The sequence below is a fragment of the Mytilus californianus genome, unplaced genomic scaffold, assembly GCF_021869535.1.
Source record: "Mytilus californianus isolate M0D057914Y unplaced genomic scaffold, xbMytCali1.0.p SCAF_2, whole genome shotgun sequence".
NCBI classification, from domain to species: Eukaryota; Metazoa; Mollusca; class Bivalvia; order Mytilida; family Mytilidae; genus Mytilus; species Mytilus californianus.
This window is the reverse complement of record NW_026262668.1, coordinates 27,427,032-27,449,325: the sequence shown is the minus strand read 5'-3', so window position 1 is coordinate 27,449,325 and position 22,294 is coordinate 27,427,032. Positions and strand designations below refer to the sequence as shown.

The window sequence follows — 22,294 nt, the reverse complement described above, 5'->3', positions numbered from 1 at the left end:
TGCTCATGGAGAGGTGCGTTTGACTCCGACCTTAATGGACAAGGATTGGCTGTTTTCCTGCCAAAGATTATAGTTCTTTCCCGGTTACTCCAGTTTCCTCCACCAATATAAACTGACCACCATGAAACTGCAAATCAGGATATTTTGGTGTAGGGGTATTTTGGCAGTTTCCCCCAAAACAGTAGTGGTTAAATTTTCATGTGTCATATTTTGGCAATGGACATCAATTCTGTATTGTAATTATTGCCATGAATTAATTGTTTAATTCAGTATATTTGAAATAAAGAATTAATGATATCGTTTTGAAATCTAATATAACAAAATACAAAAGCACTTGAGACAAACACTATTAAATAGGATATTATTTCCAATAGTTTATCTAGAACACAGAGTATATTAATTGCATTAATTTTACATTAGAACTGAGGGTAGATCAATTGAAATTACATTCTCCACCACAAAATCAAACCTTTTAAATATGTTTAAAAAACAATCATTCCACCTATCTTTATTTTTCAACAATTTTGATGTATTATGCATTATCTATTGTAAAATTAATGTTGTTTATTAACAATATTGTTATTTTGAAATCCAGCAGCGAACATCCATAAGCCTGAATTAATTTTCAATTTCAGCCTAATTGAATTAAATTTGTTTGTTTTAGAACATATACAAGTGCAACTTTACATGGATCTTCTAATTTGCAATTAGACCCTAATACTTCTTTTGTTGGAAGTGGACCATATCCATTTGGACTAGACCCAGTAAGTATTAAACAATTGAAGATACTTACAAACAAGTTGAAAAGTGTGTTTTTGTCAAATTTAGAGAAATTCAATTATTGAATCTTATATATATATAACTTCACAAATATTATAGTTAAAGCATATATACCTGATGGTGTACAAAAATGCAATGGAGTTAACTTCACTTGAATGTTGTAGCCAATCAAATCATGGGACAGAAACACAATAGTTTATACTAGCCAATCAAATCATGGGACAGAAACACAATAGTTTATACTAGCCAATCAAATAATGGGACAGAAACACAAAAGTATACACTTATTTACTAGCTACTAAGTCAAGCAAGAGCAACTAAAAGAAGTCAATTCAAGCTTACAATTTGTGGGGGGGGGGGGAATAACTATTTTCTGATGATTTTGTCATACATAGAAAACAGAAAACAGCTACTATAATCTGTTCTTCAAATTGCACCGATTGTAAGCTGGATTTTACTTCTTAGTTGCTCTTTATTTACCAAATACTTGAATGTTCTACCACAGAGTAGGTATAGAGTTAAATTCATGATTCCAGAAATGTGTTTCTGGAAAAGGCTATATGATCAGACTTGTAGAACAAATATTACGAGGGTACATTGAATAATCAGAATTTGATTCAGTAAAATAATAAAATAACAAAAATACCGAACTCCAAGGAAAATTCCTTATCAAATGGCAAAATCAAAAGCTCAAACACATCAAACCAATGGACAACAACTGTCATATTTCCTTATGTAGAAATGGTGGATTAAACCTGGTTTTATAGCTAGCTAAACCTCTCACTTGTAAGACAGTCGCATAAAATTCCATTATATTGACAACAATGTGAACAAAAAAAACAGACATAATAGGTCAAAATGTCAGAAATAGGGGTACAACAATGTGTTATTATCTTAATCACTATAAAAACAAACAAATATGTCAACAAAGAAAAACAAAATGTCATATCAACAAAGCACATAAGCAAAAAGGAAAGACAATAATACAAAAAATTACCATAGTAAAATAGTATTACCGGTACCATTTTTACAGATGCAAAATACATTGACATTTCTTGTTCATGTAAGTGTTTGAATGACAGGATAAGCTAATGAACTTGTCATCAATAAAAGAGTTGTGTATTAATGTTGTTAATTCTGTGTTTGACAGATATGGCAGATGTCTACTAACAAAATCACAGCAACAAACTCTCTGAAGATGAAGCTCTCAGTCATATTTGGAGTCACACAGATGTTGTTTGGTGTAATTCTTAGTCTCTTTAATCATAGGTATGTATTATGAAATTGATGTTACACAGCTATCATCATGAAGTAAATTTTAAGGTTTGTGCACAAATATTTTGGTTCTGTCTGTGGTTAAAATTGATTTTTAGACATCAATAACTTTAATTTGTTGAACCTTTAGGGAGTTCAAAAAAAATTTGGACAGAATAAAATTGAGAATGGAAATGGGGAATATGTCAAAGAGACAACAATCCAATCAAAGAGCAGGCAACAGTCGAAGGCCACCAATGGGTCTTCAACACAGCGAGAAAATCCCACACCCGGAGGTGGTCCTCAGCTTTTTTATGACCAAAAGACAATATCCAGTGCAAAATTTTGAAAATATTTATTTTCATTTTCAGTATTGTACTCATAGATGAACTTAGTTTTTTACAGTTAACCTTACAGACAGTCTGGGATTAATTTATTTTAATGATAAGTTTTGTAAATCTGCATTGATTGTTATGAAACTTGGACAGAAGCTATAAATCTTCCAAGATCAAAATATGGCATCTAAAGAAGAAGTTTGATTTTTTTTTAAATTCTGTATTTTACTGATAAATTTACTCACTTTTTACCCACATCATACTTTTACACTGACAGCAGCAATCACAGAAAAGACTCCACAGAACCCTTAACCTTTTTTTTTAATTCAATAGACAATTATCCTTTTGTTATAAATGTTCTTTTATACAAGTGTTGAAAATGTATCATAATTGTACAGTTATGAAAGTACTTAAAAATTAAAAATTAAATATTCAGAAACCTATGGAAAATAAGCATTCAAATTTAAAGAAAATCATGCTTCTGAAATAAAGGGAAAATTTTCCGAGTAATTCAGCATGAATGGAAATCTTTTAAAACATCTTCTTTTTACACAATTGTATGTTTCATTATTTGTTTTCAGACACTTTAAAAACAACTTGAACATTATATGTGAGTTCATTCCTCAAGTGATATTTATGTGCAGTATATTTGGTTACTTGTGTATCCTGGTTTTCTACAAGTGGACACATTTTACAGTTAATGATTTAGGAAAAGATCCAAATCTTCTTATAGGTAAATTCATGTAGAAATGTACCAGATGTGATAAAATGAAACAAGTCATATTAGTAAACATCTAGATTACTGGCAATTATTACTTTTTAATGTTTGGAATTTGTAATCTTCATCTTCCAACATGGAGTTATTTCCTTATAGAACGATAGGTCTTTCTTTTAAAGAAACAACGTGGACGATACAAAGTTTCAATAAAATGTGCTTCAACGCATAAAATAATGACCTGTGTAAGGTCATTATTTGCCCTGATTAAAATGCAAAATACATGTAAAGTTTGATATTTATCGTGTGTTGTTGCCAATCAGGGTTTTACTGTACAATTTTTCACTAAAACAAAGGGACATTAAGGTGGTACCCAACACCTTGACTAATATTAGTTTGGCTCGTTTAATTTTCATAAAATTTTGACAAAATGTTTACTTTGACCCTTTGACAAAAATATAAAAATTTCAAAAAATTTGAACCAACCACTTTATCAGAAAAATTTCGTTGGTTATATAGCAGTTTGACAAACACTAATTTTGATCATTGAGAAGCTTCATATTTCCTTAACAATACAACGTAATTAAAACGTTTAGCTGATTTTTACAGAGTTATCTCCCTGTAGTGTTAGGTACCACCTTAAGTGAGATAAATTTAATGCAAAACTTCTTATAACACTTTTAAACCAAACCAAATTTAATAACATTCTTGTTTAGGATTATTAAAAAGCAATTTATATATACCTTTCACTATCAAATGACCAAATATTTTCTTTCTCTATAGGGGAGTAGCCACGGAATTTAATGGAGGGTGGGCTATAATAATTTATACTGACATCCCTCTGTGTTATACAACAAGACAAACCGTAAAATATGCATTGTCTATAAGATTTCTCCTTAATATTGAAAACTTCTCTTGAACAGCTTGACTAAATAAGACAACTTGTTCCTTACAACAGTTGTTTAACAATGGACTCTTAATAGAATATTTATGAACAAAAAAAAGTACACATAGCCGTATTGATTAATCAAATCTCTTATTTTGAGAAGTGGCATACACAAATTAGGTCTTCTCATTTAGTGTACTGTAAATTCAGAAATTATTGCATGCATTTATTGTTACGATTTTTGAAGTATGGACAAAAATGTGAGTTTAATTGTTGCGATTTCTAAAAAATTTGCATACAGACATGACAGATGTATGTATCAAATAACAAAATGTGAGTTCTAATTATTGTGATACTCATCCAGTTGCATTATTTGCATAAATAAAAATCTAGCAGTAATGCTGAATTTACAGTAGTTATAGATTCTAGATATTGTATTGTTGTAAGCTATTCATGTTCTAGATATATACTCTGAATAATAGTTGTTATCATTTACCTTGATAGGGTTAATCAACATGTTTCTGATGCAAAGAAAAAAGACAGACGTTCCTATGTATCCCGGACAGGTAGGTTTTATCTACAGAATCAGTGTTGATCCATGCTCAGTGAAGACTTAAGTATAGTGAGGGGATTTTAATCCTCTGTTAGCATGGTTAGCCACTTGTTAACTAATGAATGGGTGTACTTTAACATTCCTTTTAATGTAAGCTTGATCTGAAATGTATATGCATCTTTTCCTAAACCCCTCATCAGAATTTAATGAAATTTAGTCCAAATCTCCACCAGACAATGCCATTGTGTATCTCCATTTATGATTTTTTTATGCAAAATTATTTTTGAGGATTCCCATTTCCACTTTGCCACTTCTTCATCTTGGGAGTACTTATTTTGTATTGGCAACTCATCCAAAACACTTTCTCAGAAACTTAACCATATAATACCATTTTGCACTTTTTTTTCTATCAGAATTTTATTTTGAATTTCCCTAAGGCTAATCATAGACTTTCCCATTGTTTTGTGTGGGGTAGGACCATTTTTGCAAAAGTTGTGGCCCTAAAACAATGAAAATTGGTTTAAAATACATACCTTCTGGTTGGGCCAGCAGTTGTTGGCCATATTTGCATCTTTTTAAATGAATATTGTGGCCTTTTAATGATAAGATGTAAATTCCATGCTACACAGATGCCGTCACCAGTAGCAACTTACTTCTTTTCTATATAAGTGAAAACGCATCTAATGTAAGCATAACAGCCATTTAATAGGTGACTTTTATTTCATATGCAATACATTTCTCATTTTAAACTGAGAGAGCATTTTAACTTTCTAACCTGTTGCTATGAAATAAATATATAATTCTATGCCATACTATTGGAAAATACTGTGAAATCTTTTTTAATTAGATCTGTAAGAAAATTTGACTGAGATTGATATTGTATATAGTACATATTTAGCATTGTATAATTTATTGTTGAGGAATGTCCATATAGACTATACTTTCTAATTTAACAGGTAATTGCAGATTAAAAAAAAAGAAATTTATGATATTACATAATAGAGAGAAAATACTGACCTAGAGGTCTCTAAATAGCTAAAAATAAAAAAACAAAGAAAAATAAATGTAATTTTTTTTTAACCACTCAAATTCCTATATTAATTATTTACATGACTGTAACTTGCATTTCAGTATGGCTTTGAGAAGTTCTTAGTTTTCCTGGCTGCTATCTGTGTTCCATGGATGTGGCTAGCTAAACCTTTGTGGCTGAGACACCAACACAAATATGGACAGGTAATTACTGAATAGTATAATTACTGAATAGTAATCAAAGGATAATCAGATTTCTCTGGTCTTCCATCAAAATAAACAAATAATCAGAACCAAGTTACTGAACAATAAAGTTAAACCTCACTTTAATTTAAGTGTTAATTTGTGCATTAACAGATACTGCAGATTTAGTTAAAACATATAGCTTAAGTAATTTTTTTTTTCTCTCTAAATTTCATTCAATTATTTACTCCAAAAATTTTCTGGCATAATCTAAGAATCACATAGCGAAGCTTCTTTCTACCACAGATGCATATTATCAAGCTGATCATGTTAGAGCTAATACCTTTCATAAAGATACTGAGGATTTTGGAAGCTTGTTCTTCATTAAAATGAATTTAAAGTTAACTGTACTTACGATAGAGACTCTTATTAATGGGGTAGTTGGTAAACAATTACTGTAAATTTAGAAATTATAGCGAGGTTTTTATTAATGCAAATAAAGCAACTCTCTGAGTATTGCAATAATGAGAACTCGCATTCTGATTCCTGATACATATATCTGTATGAAGTTTTCCTAAATCGCAATAATTATACTCACATTTTTAGCTCACCTGGCCTAAAAGGCCAAGTGAGCTTTTCTCATCACTTGGCGTCCGTCGTCTTCGTCGTTTACTTTTACAAAAATCTTCTCCTCTGAAACTACTGAGCCAAATTAAATCAAATTGGGCCACAATCATCATTGGGGTATCTAGTTTAAAAAATATGTCCAATGACCTCGCCTGACAACCAAGTTGGCCGACATGGCTTAAAATATAACATAGTGGCAAAAGGGGCAAAATGCAAGTTTTGTCTATTATTTTGAAAACCGTTATAGAGAAAATCAGACATGAGCAAAAATATTGAGACTGTTGAGCTCTACCTATTGTCTGTACCCGCCAAAAATGTCAGATGACTTCTAATAGGAGTTATTTCCCTTAAATGACAAATTTTACTTTTTTTTAATTTTTGCCTATTATCTTGAAAACTATAATAGATAGAGAGAAACTTTAAATTGCAAAAATGATCAGCAAGACAAGTTCCACAAATAAGTCTGAATGGTCGAAATTGTCAGTCGACTCCTTATTAGAGTTATTGCTCTTTGATGATGATTTTTACCAATTTTTTGCGTTTTTGTCATATCTTAAAAATTATAATAGATACTGTGGATTCATTATTATTCGTTGGATACCAATTTTCGTGGATTTCGTGGGTACAGGTGAACCACAAAATTAAATGTTCAACAAATAACAAAGTTTCTTTAGGCTTGTTAGCAGACTTCGGCAAAACCACGAAATCAAATATCCACGAACATGTAAGTTTTTCTTAATCCACGAAAATTGGTATCCACGAAAATAAATGAATACACAGTAGATAGAAACTTAAATAATCAAAAATGATCAGAAAAACAAGATCTACAATTAAGACAAATATGGAGGAAATCGTCTGACTACTCCTTATTGTAGTTATTGCCCTTTAATTACGATTTTTTTTTTTTTTTTTTTTGCGTTTTGCCTTATATGATAAAAATTAAAATAGATAAATAGACACTTTAAATCACAAAAATGATCAGCAAGGCAAGATCTACTAACAAGTCAAATTTTGCCGATATAATTAGTAGACTGTCACTCTTTATAGGAGTGATTGCCTTTAAATGAGGATTTTGTTTACCCTCTTTTGTGTTTTGAGCAAAAACTAAAGAATATCGAGAGAAACTAAACAGACTTAAGTGATCAACAAAACAGAATTTTGTCATGAATTCTATTCCCGTCTACAATGTTGGAGAGTGTCCTTTGTTGAAAATGCACATAGACCAAGGTGAGCGACACAGGCTCTTTAGAGCCTCTAGTTTTCATTCTTCATAAAATTGCAATAAAAAATGCAAGCAATAATTTCTGAATTTACAGTAATCATATAAGTAATAAAAACTTATATTCCAATTTTTTAGATCTGTGGTAAATGGTGGTAATGAGGAATCTCTAAATTGATGCTTTCTAATCAAATAAGGGCTGTTCCATAAAAACATGCATGGGACCCAGGGAAGGCAGTTTAATTTCCCACAATGGAATGTGAAATACTATGTTGTACCAGTTTGAAATGTTTTTATGTCTCTAAAATTGTTCTATGAGTGGTTACTGTATTTTCAAAGTGTCTTCCTTGAGTCCCATAAATGTTACAATGGAACTGTCCTAATAGTTTAATATCTTAGGATGTATTCAGATAATCTAAAAGAAGTAAATATGCTTTGGAATAACACCACGAAGATGTTTGTTTAAGCTGCTTAGGGCTATTCCATTAAAATGTATGTGGGAGGGTAGGAAGGGAAGTGGAATTATTGAATGTGGGTCATGGGTCTTTTTTCAGTATGCATCTATTACCATTATGCAAAATTATCTAAAAAATGGTCCTTGGTTGTAGGGATATTTTGAAAGTCCCTTCCTACCCTCCCACATATATACATTTTAATGGAATAGCCCTTAGTTGATTTGGACTGTTACATTTATCTAGGAAAAACTATACACTTAGTTATTTCAAATTACTGTTGATTCTTAATTGATCGTGGGATACCAATCATGGATTTCTTGAGTGAAGGTGAACGATGAATTTTAATGGTCAAAGAATTTCTCAATTGAATTGTTTCATATTTGTCACGTCACGGCCTTTATAGCCGACTATACGGTATGGAGTTTTCTTATTGTTGAAGGCCGGTACGGTTGCCTATAATTGCTAACATCCACTTCATTTGAACTTTGGTGGATAATTGTCTCATTGGCAATCATGCCACATCTCCTTATTTTTATAAAGAAGTTCTAATTTTCTATAGGCTTGTATACAGACCTGGGCAAAACCTTGAAATCATATATCAACAAAAATACATTATTTCCCTCAATCCACCAAAATTGATACCCACAAATGTAAATGAGTCCACATTACACAGTAAAATCAAAAGAGTATATCAAACAGGGATGGGGTAATCGTAATCTGTAATCGTAATCGATTGTAATTGATTACATTTTTTCCAGTAATCGACAGTAATCTGTAATCGAAGACATTTTCTATTACATGTAATCGTAATTTAATCGATTACAGCAAAATTTGTGATGTAATCATCGATTACTTTTCGATTACATTTTGATTACTTTAGTAAAATAGTTTGATGAAATATAACCTATTCTAAATGAAAGTATGTATGTATTAAACAGAATGTATCAATATGATTTAAGAGTTTATCAACTGCTTTATATCTATCTATTGTCACAAGCTGCATTATGACCAACCAGATCCCCTACCAAATTTTACTTTATATCTAGCTTTTGAAAAAAAAATGGATTTATGTGCTTGTCAATAATTCAAGACCTTATATATTAAAATAAGAAAATAGATTTGAAATAAGAAAATAGATTTAAAATAATAAATGAGTCTTAAGTTAAGTACTGTACTACATTAAAGTAGTAAGCTTATTTGTATTAACATTCTTTAAAGCATAATTTTAAATAAGAGTTGGAATTTTAGATTAGAATAGATAATCAGTTGATTCCTTATAATGTTATGATGTAAATATCAAAAAGTACACAAAATCCTTTCGACAATGAACCATTGGCTATGCACTGAAATTCTTTTGGAGAAATAGATACATGTTTCCCATTTTGACACTATGAATATATATTGTTTATAATTTGATTAGAGAATAAAAAAATCTAAACACAATTCTTGTCTTTACTAATCAGATGATAAAAGACTTCTAATAAATAAGATGTAGACTTTGTTTTCATTTCAATTATGTCTAATTAAGAGGGAGATTTACATTATTTTGCCCCAGGTTATAAATTGTACTCCATTGGCAGTTTTATAACCTGTAATTGGGGTGGTTATCCAAACAAAAGGATTAATTCATGCATGACATTATAATTATAAATATTGATCTTTGAAATTAGCTGAACTAATTAATTATTCTACTTTTTTCAGAGGAAAACTTCCAACATTGCAATTAACTATGTTGAATAAAAATATACCTGTTTTTAATGAGTAAAAAACAAAAAAGCTACTCTAAGTCAGTATGAAAGCAAAATTTTTGAAAAAAAACTTGCAATATAAATAAGTAATTGATGCAATGCGATGTCATCTCTCGTTCATGTTGAAAGCCAAATTTCAAGAATGTTTGATTATTTCTGATCCTCAGTAAGAGATTCCATCTAGAAAAAAAATGTCAACTTAAAATTTGAAAACAATGCTCTAAATGCTGTTTTTGGTAAATTTCTAAATATTTACTATACAAACGTTGAGCAACGTAATTGTGTTTAACTTTAACTTACTTTATTATTTGTTTTGTAATTTTGTAAAATGTAATTGACAGTAATCGAAAAGTAATGTAATTACTTTTGATAAAGTAATCGATTGCAATCGATTACATAAAAAAATCAGAGTAATCGATTATTAATCGATTACACAAAAATCCTTCATGTAATCGATTATTAATCGATTACATTTGTCAGTAATCGTGCCCATCCCTGATATCAAATGGTTCCAATTTTGATGAATTTTTCAGTTTAAGAAACATTACATGACTGATGTTGAAGTTAAAATGTTTATCCTGTCAAGGTTTTCTTTTGACAACAACAACAACCATATTTGAATGAATTTTCCCATCTTTAAAATTTCAAAGGGAGAGCAGAACCTTGGTTAAATTCCTGCTATTTTTAACTGACCATGTACAAGAAAAAAGTCTGGAACTTTAAAAGTACATATAGTTGAATAGCTTGCAAGATACCAGAAATTTACCATAAAATAAAATAGATTTTAAATTGTATAAAAGTTAACAGTGTTAAAAAAACAAGAAATAATAAAAAAACAGAAACATTTATTAATCTTACAAAACAGCTAGAATAGTTAAAAATTGTACATTTTTGCATTTTAACACACAATGTATTACAGTATCGGTACAGACCTGTTGCGACACAAAATGGTAACTTAATTGATATTGACAACGAACATGAGGATGTTATTTACCACGATGAATTTGACACAAAACACACGGATGACAATGAGGAAGAGGTGATTACATGATTTCATCATGTTTATTTTTAACTTCAGGATTTGGAGGGAAATTTAGAAGATAAGAATTAGTTTAGAAATATCTTCTAAGTTTCCTGAAATTTGTGTTGGTAGTTTGTTTCCATGGCAATGTACAATAGGACAATTTACATAAAATTGTAAAAATTGTAGAAAAAAGGGAAAGGGGATAATTGAACTTGTAACAAAAGTATGCCATCAGATACGTTATGGTTTTTTATGCCCCCGCCGTAGGCGACTGGGGCACCAAGTATTACCCTTGACCGTCCGTCCGTCCCATTTTCCTTTGTTTGAAGTTTGAGCGGGGGCATTTGTATCCTCAGACACATTATTCTTTTATTATTTATTCATATTAAAAAATCCTTGTATAAACCATGGAACCAAACTTTGTATTTATAAATTTGCTTGAAACAATCAGCTGATTTCATACAGAATATTTTTTTCTTATTTTCAAATCTCAGTTCAAGCATCATCAGCTTTCAGTAAATAGCGGGGATGTGCTGGGTCATGACCCTGAAGTCAATCACCACGGTGACGGTGACCTGTTGACGCCTGCTGTACCTGAGGAGGTGATTTGATGTTGTATATCTATAGTTTTACAATGATGCATACCTATAGTTTTACAATGTTGCATAGCTAGATTGTTTCATTTTCAGTCTGCACGAAGTTTGTTTCACTATTTGTCTTATCATGTAAGCCTTCTTGAAAGAACACAGAATTTTTTATATTTTTTTAACTAAGCAAGCCTTTATTTATTTTGCTTACAGCTAGATTTAAGGGAAGCATGATTTAACAAAAAAAAATAAATTGGGGCATGTACGGAATCAACTATGCATTAACACAAATGATTAAGAGATTTACTTTTGTCCTTGGATATTTTTGCTTTATGTTTTATGAAATAATTGATAAGAATGCATTTTGACATATTTTAATGCTTGAAAAATGTTTAAAAAAATGCTCTTCAGAATGTACCTGTCTTTTATGAAAGAATGATCTGTTACCAAAAAGTGATGATTGAAAACAAAACAAACCAGTTGGATAGTAAAATATTTTTAAATTTTTTATGTTATTACCTTTAAATGACGTGAAAATTCTGTCTTGCCATCATTTTGAAAAACAACATAAATGCAGACATATGCTTTTTGTTCTAATTGACAAGAATCAAGTAACTAGAAGTTAGACACAGCAAATGCTGATTTTCAAGTATTTTGTTTGACCAGGCATTGGGGTTAAAGCAAATGACCTCCTGCTCTTGAGGTGGTGATGAGTTCACCGAGGCATGTAATTGACATTTTGCTTGTTTCTAGGTAATAGAAAAATAATTATCTACTTAATTAATATATTTCAACAGTTGACTAACCTGTTATAAACATTTTTGAGAAAAAAAAATCCTTTTCATTATTGTTGGTCATTCACTATTTTTCTTACTGAAACCCTAGTTTGATGTTGTTTGTTTGTTTGTTATGAGATATATATATATATATATATATGAAATTTTAAACAAACCTTTTCTGATGCATTTTATTGCCCTGTTGTTAAAAAAAAATTAATGTTATTAATAATTTATGTTAACTGACCCTTTAACACAACCCAACACTATTACCCAGCTTCTCACCTCACTGCTTGAGCAAAAGACAAAAGATCATAACTAAAACATAGCATATGAAACTGCTGGTAACTAAACAGTTGTTATTCTTGAGTCATTGCAAAAATTGTTTGAAATTAAAAAGGAAAATATCTGACAGTAAAAAAGATACCCAACAACAGAAGTCAACAAAATAGACATAAAAAATGAAGTATTAATTAGTTTGGTTTTATGTTGACAAAGTTAATTTTGATGGTTGATAACTTGTATATTGTGAATTTTCTTCAACTTGTTTCTTACATCAGATTTTTTTATTACTATTCACAATGTAAGGTAATATTTAATGAATTTGCATTTTTATCATTCTTTTGAATGATTGAAGTTGGCTTTGCTTTTTTTGTGTGTCTCTGCCTTGCTGTTGTCTGATTGATGTGACTCCTTTTATTAATGCATTATTACGACTGTATCAAGGAAGTCGGAATATTTTTTGTTTGATGAAAAAAAAAATTTGAACTTACCCATATAACTGTCAGAGATAATTTTAGTTTATAATGGAATGTATAGGAAATTGATCTATTTTGTTTTGTAGCAAAAAAACTAAGTTTAGTGATCCAAATGTTCCTTTTTATTTTCTGAAAGCACATTATAATAGCTAAATTCTCATATTTTAGTTTTAAAATTCTGTTGTTTAGTTTTCATTCATTCTTACACAAAATTGGTTTTCCATGTATAATCCTTAAAGAATCTGACAATTTTGAAAAAAAAAAGCCTTGCAATCCATACTTTTAAGTAAATTTTTGAAAAAAGTATAATATAAACTACATTTTGGCAACAAAATTATTAAATTCAATTGATTTTATTTGAATTTATCGTAAATAATATATGAAAATAAAATATCTCTTGTAGCATGTGTCTTGCCTCACATTTTTAAGTGTGCATATGTGTGTCAGATAAGTAAAAATTGATAAAGTAAAGTGATTTTTGTATTTATTTTTACATACTTGAAATCTTTGTATTTTTTATTTCCAGGAGTTTGATTTTGGCAATACGTTTATCCATCAGTCTATTCATACCATTGAGTATTGTCTAGGATGTATTTCCCATACTGCATCGTATCTACGATTGTGGGCCCTTAGTCTTGCTCATGCCCGTAAGTACATAAATGAATATGTATATATCTTAATTCTGTTTCAAAAGTGTAGTAATACTTTTGTATACACTTTTGGAAAATGATTGAATCTGTATCTCAAAAAGAGAGGTGGAAGATATCAAAGGGATTCTATGGATCTATTTATTTTCTTTGGTACTTATATTTGTCGATTGAGGAAAACTTGCATTTTTGTACATATTTGATGTTGTGGTTTTGCCACAGTCTGCATACAAGCCTATAGAAAATTGGTAATTCGTTGAACATTTTAATTCTTGGTTCACCTATACCCACTAAAACTGGTATCCTTCGAATAATAATGAATCCACAGTAGTTAAAAAGTCAAAAACATACTGATAATGCCATGTCAAACAATGACCAAAAGACAAACAAGTCTACAAGACACAACATAAAAAATAAAGACTATGCATCAAGAACCCAACCAAAAATCTGGGGTGATCTCAGATGTTCCAGAAGGGTACCGTAAGCATGTGGCACCCGTCATGTTGCTCATGTAATTACAAACCTGGTGATAAGTCTAATTCGGTAGGTCACATTCAACCTTATATTTTCAGTTGTAGCCTACACCTATAACTTGTAGGATCTGGAATTTGAAATACAAGCTCAATTAATAAATGATGGGGGAAAATGCATAATTTACAATCATCATATTAAATTGTTTTGGGATTACCCTTTGTTAAAGTTTTTCAGTACATGTTGTTGTATTATCAAAAATATGAGGTATTGAAACGATGTTGAACTCAATTTCTTCTTATTTTTTTTTAGAGCTATCAGAAGTGCTATGGTCCATGGTGATGCGAATCGGACTGAATTTTGCATTTCCAATTGGTGTATTTTTACTGGTACCCTTGTTTGCATTCTGGGCAGGAGCAACTGTAGTAGTCCTGGTAATGATGGAAGGGATGTCTGCTTTCCTGCACACCATTAGATTGCATTGGTAGGTTATCTTGTTCTTTTTATGCCCCCGCCATAAGTTTTACCCTTGTCCGTCTGTACGTCCGTACGTCCCAAAGTTGGTTTCCGTTCTCTAATTTTAGTTTGCCTCAACCAAATGTTATGAAACTTATACACAATGCTTATTACCACAATATACAGATCAAGTCTGAATTTTAGTGCCGTCACTTTTACTGTTCTAGAGTTATGCCCTTTATAAATGGAAAAATTGTTAAATTTTTCTTTTTTTTTTCTAAATATCAAGTTATTTTTAAAATTGGAGTTATCTTCCTTTGTCCATGATTATAGTTGAATCAACTACAATCAATGCTTTATACAATGCAATGTTTAATTTTGCCTTCCACTGATAAATTAAAGCAATTTTTACCCTTCATTTCTAAAAATATTTTAAAGTCTTCTTTGAAAATTGGAGTTATCCTTCTTTGTGCATAATGGTAGTTGAATCAACTACAACCAATGCTTTATACAATGCAATATTCAATTTTACTTCCTTCTGATAAATTAAAGCAATCTTTACCATTCAGTGCTTACAAGCACTTTGATTACCGTTCTAGGGTTATGCCCCTTTACAAATGAAAAAATTGCTTTATTTTTCGTTTCCGTTCTCTAATTTGAGTTTGTCTTAACTAAATGTAATTTCTAAAAATATCAATGTCATTATTCAAGTAATTTTTAAAATGAGAGTTATCTTCCTTTGTCCATGATTATAGTTGAATCAACTACAATCAATGCTTTATACAATGCAATGTTTAATTTTGCCTTCCACTGATAAAACACAGATCAAGTTGAATTTGGGTAGTGTCACTTTAACCATTATTGAGTTATGCCCCTTTATAAATCGAAAAATTGCAAAATTTTTAGTTTCCATTCTGTAACTTAAGTTTGCCCCAACCAAACATTATGAAACCTATACACAATATTCATTACCTTAAAACTAAGATAATGTACAATTGTTTTGTTCCGTTCTCTTACTTAAGTTTGCCTCAACCAAATGTTATGAAACTTATACACAATGCTTATTACTACATAATACAGATTAATTACGAAATTTGGTGGTGTCACTTTTACCATTCTTGAGTTATGTCCCTTTATAAACATAAAAATTGCTGAATTTTTTGTTTCCGTTCTCTAACTTTAGTTTGTCTCAACCAAATGTTATAAAACTTATTCACAACCGTTCTAGAGTTATGCGTGTTTACAAGTAGAAAAAATTGCTGAATTTTTAGTTTCTGTTCTCTACTTAAGTTAGCCTCAACCAAATTTTATGAGACTTACACACAATGCTTATTACCACAAAACTCAGATCAAGTTCAAATTTGGGTAGCGTCACTTTTACCTTTCTTCAGTTATGTCCCTTTATAACTATATGATATGCAAGCGGGGGCATCATCATCCAAATTTATTTTTTTAAAGATCTGAGTAAAAACATCCAAGACAAACAGATTCTTTTGCAAATATTAAAATTCTTATTTTTTCTTCTCTTTTTTCCCACACTTAACAATATAAATTGTACACTTTAAATGCAAAGTTTGCATAGATAGAATCTTCTATTAGTAGCTTTATATAATGAAGAGGGTCTGATTGCACTTCTTACATACTTAATAAGATATTTCTTCCCTGAGACTACTAAACCTATTATAGCTTAATGTAGATGACCCCCTCTATGCATATTGTCCTTCAGAATTATTTCTAAGAGATGGTACCTTGTTTATAAGTCCCCCTAACTTCATTTTTAGCTCAATGATAACTGTTTTGTACTTATATTGAGGTATATATTTTTCTTATCTTTATGCAAAAATTGCATATTAGTGTATGACAAAAACCAAAAACCAAAAAATCAAATGCAGTTAGTATTCATAAAATTCCACTTTTCAAAGAGAAGTACCTTGTTATTGTGTACCAATCTGATTAAAATACAGATTATGTGTCCACGCTTAGCTGATAATGCTCCTATATACTTTCTGTTCTAAAGACCTTCAGGATCCTCTGGTTTTGTCATAATAATACACACTTTAAAAAAATTTTAGGCAGGAATTTCATTGGCTGATGTAACAATTACCAGAATAGATATAAGAATGGTGTGTTGTCAGGTCAGTGTAAGCAAAGCATGGACAAATGATCTGTATTTTAATCAGATTGGATCATGTATTCAACGAAGAAGAGTAATATAGACATAAGTGGAATGTGTTAATTTTCTGTACTGGAAGAGCTTTCTGTACTTACTCAGGAATGTTCTCAGTCATAAGTTTAAAGAACAAATTTTCTTAGCCCATGAAAAAAGTACCCTCATAAAATAAAATAACATGTTCCTTGCATTACTTCAAGTTTGAATTTCAATCGAAAGAAGTGGGGACAATAAGGCCCAGTTGCCATGACAAAATTGTATGTTTTGTTAAATATCTTGATTTTTTGTTGAGCCTGCGACTTTTGTCGCAGAAAGCTCGACATAGGGATAGTGATCCGGCGGCGGCGGGGTTAGCTAACTTCTTAAAAGCTTCATATTTTAGAAGGTGGAAGACCTGGATGCTTCATACTTTGTATATGGATGCCTCATGTTACAAAGTTTCCGTCAGTCACATGTCCAATGTCCTTGACCTCATTTTCATGGTTCAGTGACTACTTGAAAAAAAAGTTAAGATTTTTTTGGAATGTTAAATTCTCTCTTATTATAAGTAATAGGATAACTATATTTGGTATGTGCGTACCTTGCAAGATCCTCATGCCTGTCATACAGTTTTCACTTGACCTCGACCTCATTTCATGGATCAGTGAACAAGGTTAAGTTTTGGTGGTCAAGTCCATGTCTCAGATACTATAAGCAATAGGTCTAGTATATTCGGTGTATGGAAGGACTGTAAGGTGTACATGTCCAACTGGCAGGTGTCATCTGACCTTGACCTCATTTTCATGGTTCAGTGGTCAAAGTTAAGTTTTTGAGTTTTGGTCTTTTTTTCTAATACTATATGCAAAAGTTCAACTATTTTTGGTGTATGGAAATATTTTATGATCTATATGTCAGTCACGCAGGTTTTATTTGACCTTGACCTCATTTTCAAGGTTCATTGCTCAGTGTTCAGTTTTTGGTGTTTTGGTCTGTTTTTCTTAAACTATAAGCAATAGGTCAACTATATTTGTTGTATGGAAGAATTGTTAGCTGTACATGCCTGCCTAGCATGGTTCATCTGACCTTGACCTCATTTTCATGGTTCATTGGTCAATGTTTAGTTTACTTGGTTAATGTTAAGTTTATGTGACAGTTGTAATAAAGCTTTATATTTAGGACTATAAACTTAATATCAATGATTAGTAAAGAAGGCGATACATTTCAGCGTGTGCACTCTTGTGTTTTTTTTATTTCAAGAAAAAACTTTATTTTTGGTGAGATTATGCATATAGCTATACAATTTTGTTATTTCTTCATTGTGTAAGATGTTTTCATGTGGATGGAATGCATAAAATTAACATATTTGTTCATTAAGTGAAATTACCCCAGGTTAGATATATATTATGATGTCATGAGTTTGAAAATCTTGATCAATTTAATTATATTCTTAATTTTATGCATTTCCCTATATTATAAATATTCAAAACTTCATTTTTATCGACCAAAAACAGGACTTATTGTTCCTACTTCTTTAACAAAGGATCCAATCATTTACAATACATGTACAAATTAATTTAACTATTTCAGGGTTGAGTTTCAATCCAAGTTTTACAAAGGAGAAGGTGAGAAGTTCCAACCATTCACATTTGAAGACCTTAGCCAATACAGTGTTGAAGATTAAAACATCCCACCAAACCATTACAGCTTTAATAGCTTAATGTATACCAAAATAATTCGTGGACATGCAATCGTTGGACTGAAATTGTGTGCAGATATTAAAACGTTGACATTTGTTCAGCATTTGCTTTTGGTTATTTTAAGTTTTTTCTCTCAGTTTCAAGTATCTGGTCTTTCTTTCTATAAATTTTTATTTATTTGAAATATACACTTTTTATTTATTGAGATCAGATAAAGCATAATAACTTACTGTATTACTTTACACACAAGGACTGTTATTAAATAAATAATTTCTTGGGGCAAATTACCCATTTTGTACTATTAAGATGTCACCAATCAAATTCAAGTATTTTTCACACCAACAAAATGATACAAGAATGGGGAGCCTTTTATATACAAAATTTCATTATAATGATTATAACTTAACAGATTTTTCTAATTTAACTCTGTAAATTTCCACTTTGATATTATATACCTCAGTATCCTATCTATCAGGAGATAATTTCTAGCTTTCTGTACTCAGATTTTATTTCTTTAAGAGAGCTTTTGGACAGATACAGAGACCCAATCATACCACAGTTTTGCTTGACCGTGGGCTAATGCTCATGTTAAAATCTTTCGACAAAAGGATGCAAAATATTTTCAACATATACATTTTAGTAGTACTTGTAGATTTCAGCTGTCTGTCACTTTCATGCGATTAACATTTGTATCATGTGATTCAATCAGTATCATGTGATTCAATCATTATTTGGTGATTAATATTAATTGGTATCATGTGACTCAATCAGTATCATGTGATTAACACTGAATCTCAATTTGTTATTCTTTTAATTATTTGTTGTTGTAAATAATTATCTCTAAATTATTACTGTTTACATATAGAGTTTGTGGTTGTGTTTAAGTGTTATTATAATCTTTTATATCATATGTGTCAGTGAAAAATTGAGTTTATGAACGAAAGGTAAAAAAAGTTATGTCATAGTTTGAATTAGTATTTGACAATTGTGTTTATGTATGGTATTTTGAAAAAGGAAATTTACAGTTTTTGAAGTACTCATTTTATGAATTGAGTGAAATTTTTCAATCTTGAATCACTTTGGCACCAACAAAGTAGCCAAGTAGATGTTCTTTATTGATATTGTTGAATAATGTAATAACTGTGATTTAGAAATACCGGAGTACTTTAGGTCTTTGTAAGGTTTCCTTGAGTGATAGTAACATCTGATAAAACAATTTGAAACATTTGAAAAGAAGTATAATAATGCCACTTATTTTGCCTCATGAATTTCGAAAATAAAAAAGTTTTATAAATCTATCAAATAACACCCTTCAGATGTTGATAAGACATAAGTATTGGTATCAGGGCTTCAAACTTCTTACATTTAGTGCAAAGAAAAAAGCCTATCAAAATAGCCTTGTCATTGCTTTACACCTTATCGCTATTTGTCCTCCATTACTGGACATCACAAAGGTTCCTGTAAAATTTTGACGTCACAATAGAAAATATCTTGACGCCACAATGGAAAAGTGATTGTTGTATGACGTCAAAAGTTCAAGCAGCGCAGATTACCAGGTCAACCGGCACAGATTTCCAAATAGCGATAAGGTGTATTTAGATATGAGCAACAGCTTTACTCAAAAAGATAGTTTGCTATGAAATGTATTTTACATGATGTTAAAGTGTGTAAATTGGGTAAAGCTGTTGCTCTTATATATATTGGCCAAAAAACTATATATAAAATTAGATCAAATTTGTAAATTGCTACATCTTTATGATGTAAAAGTCACATAATTACAAGCGATCTTCTGCATTAAAGTGTCCAGATTATATAAACTTGTTCATTTATCAATAAAATTAACATAATTTTGAAAGACTTGATTAAGTTTAGTATTTTTGACATTTTAGGGGCCAAATAATATCTCTTATCACACTTCCTTTTACTCTCTGGTAGAATCTATATTTACTTAAAATAATTAATATACCTGTACATGATATAACCGATATGTATTCACTAAGAACATGTATGTATATACACTAACATTCAGAATGCATAATAAACATTATTGTAATGCAACACTATTTGACAGTAGAGCTGCAAAAAAATTTGTTAAAAGATGACTTTCTCTTTTATAATTTTACCAAAGGATATCTTAGTGGACATTTTTTTTTTAATTAAAAATAAAACATGTTACCAGTGATAAGAACATATGCATACTGTTTGATAAGAGCTGCTGTAACAAAGATTTGAAGAAATCCTTAGTCTACCTCAAAGATTAGATCTTTCATGAGTGTGTATGGATTATTGCTTACTAATACTGTAAAAACACTAATCTTATTAATTTGTAAGGGTTTTTTTGCTTACTAATACTTCCCATATGAAAACTAGTAAGGATATCATTAAGTATGTATACTATCCAATAGAAAATACACCTCGTTTCAATAAAACGTAGACCTACAGATAGTACATGAATTCGAATAGTTGAAGCAACTTTTGATTAAAATTTTTTTTTTATAAATTTATTAATTGACCTATTTGTCATTTGGACATATTATGTAAAATAAATTCTGAAAAGGTACTATGAATTTCTTAGAAAGTTTAACAAGTAATTTTGTCTGTGAAAATTGTATAAATGTTGTCCAATGTTGTTGATCTTTACTTATCAATATAGAATTCAGTCCTATGTGCTTCATACTTTTCCAGGACTGAAATAACAAAAGATATTAGTATTTTTTCATAAAGAGATAATTAAAAAGTAAATATTTATAGATCGATGTCATATTAATCACTCCTTCTACTATTTGAAGTTCAGTCAAAGGTTACAATACTAGTCAAATCAGAAATTGAGATTTTAAGAGATACAATCAAAAACAGTGAAATCTGTCTAGACTGAACCATCTTCGCTAGCCAAGGGTTACAAGCCACTTTCCTCCTCTCCACCCTTGGCAGATTAAGCCAACATTTGTGATAACAATGTTGCGCCATCTATCGGTAGATTAAAGTCACGCCCATTCCGAATACATTATTCTTGACCAATGGTAGCACATGAACTCTTCAATTTGGAGGTAAAAACACGGGAGCGTCTAGATTCTACACACTTGGTAAAGCAGGAAACGAAATATACGTTGACATTCATGCATTTGTGCAAGAAACATATACAGGAACTTCTATTAATTGATTAAAAACATTCAAATGTCACTAAATATAGTCGCATGTTTAGGGATGTAAAGACTTGTTGCACAATAAGCACGTGGCAATTGTTTACATACACTTTCTACATTTACACGTGATCATGTTATAGGCGTTTTTTGATTGGATGCAGCAAGTTTTGACTGCAACCAATGAAAATCATTACCTTGTGTCTCCGAAATTCTATCTCAATCTGCCAAGGGTGGAGAGGAGGGAAGTGGATCGTAACCCTTGGCTAGCGAAGATGAGACTGAACCCAATATACCTTAAATCTGTCTACACTGATTCCAGTCTACCAGAAATCTGTATAGACAGATGTGACAATTGACCATAAAAAAAATTATTTTTACTGTATCCAAAAGGCCACAATTGACTCTTGATGTTAAAGGTAATTCCTGCCCATATAGTTAGTACACCTTATAGTAAAAATGTAGTATTTCTGATAGTGAATGATGTTATTTGTTGTTTGAATGTGTTGTTAATGGTGAAATAAATATGCTTGATCTTTATATATCTTTTATTTATGCCTAAACATTACTGTTTTTAGATTCTGGACTTTTTAGAGCTTGCTAATTCGTAAAGACACCTTTCTATTTTTGAAGACTGTTATGTCTGTTGCAGTCTCATTGACTTATACGTATCACTTTTAATTCAAAATAATCTTTTATAACTGTCAAAATACTGGGAAAATGTGCAGAAAGTATATAATTTTTTGTGTTTTTTTTTCTTTCTTTTATTTTTAAGTAATCTTTTCTAAAGGAGCAGCTTTTGAAT

General features: G+C 30.5%; 1 protein-coding gene across 4 annotated transcripts in view; it reads left to right on the top strand.

Moving 5' to 3' along the window:
• The window catches only part of LOC127729598 (V-type proton ATPase 116 kDa subunit a 1-like), a 46,574-nt gene extending 24,545 nt beyond the window's left edge, over nt 1–22,029 (top strand). For 2 of the 4 annotated variants that reach the window (XM_052237424.1, XM_052237422.1), the window contains exons 13-21: nt 665–764; nt 1,931–2,049; nt 2,951–3,102; nt 4,475–4,536; nt 5,655–5,756; nt 10,704–10,823; nt 13,456–13,576; nt 14,360–14,531; nt 18,240–22,029. In XM_052237424.1, coding sequence (XP_052093384.1) covers nt 665–764; nt 1,931–2,049; nt 2,951–3,102; nt 4,475–4,536; nt 5,655–5,756; nt 10,704–10,823; nt 13,456–13,576; nt 14,360–14,531; nt 18,240–18,333 — 1,042 coding nt within the window. In that variant the 3' untranslated portion in view covers nt 18,334–22,029. Of the gene's footprint in view, nt 1–664; nt 765–1,930; nt 2,050–2,950; nt 3,103–4,474; nt 4,537–5,654; nt 5,757–10,703; nt 10,824–11,302; nt 11,411–13,455; nt 13,577–14,359; nt 14,532–18,239 lie in introns of all 4 variants that reach the window. The other 2 variants (XM_052237423.1, XM_052237425.1) reach the window with 2 other exon arrangements.
• The last annotated feature ends 265 nt before the right edge of the window (nt 22,030–22,294 follow it).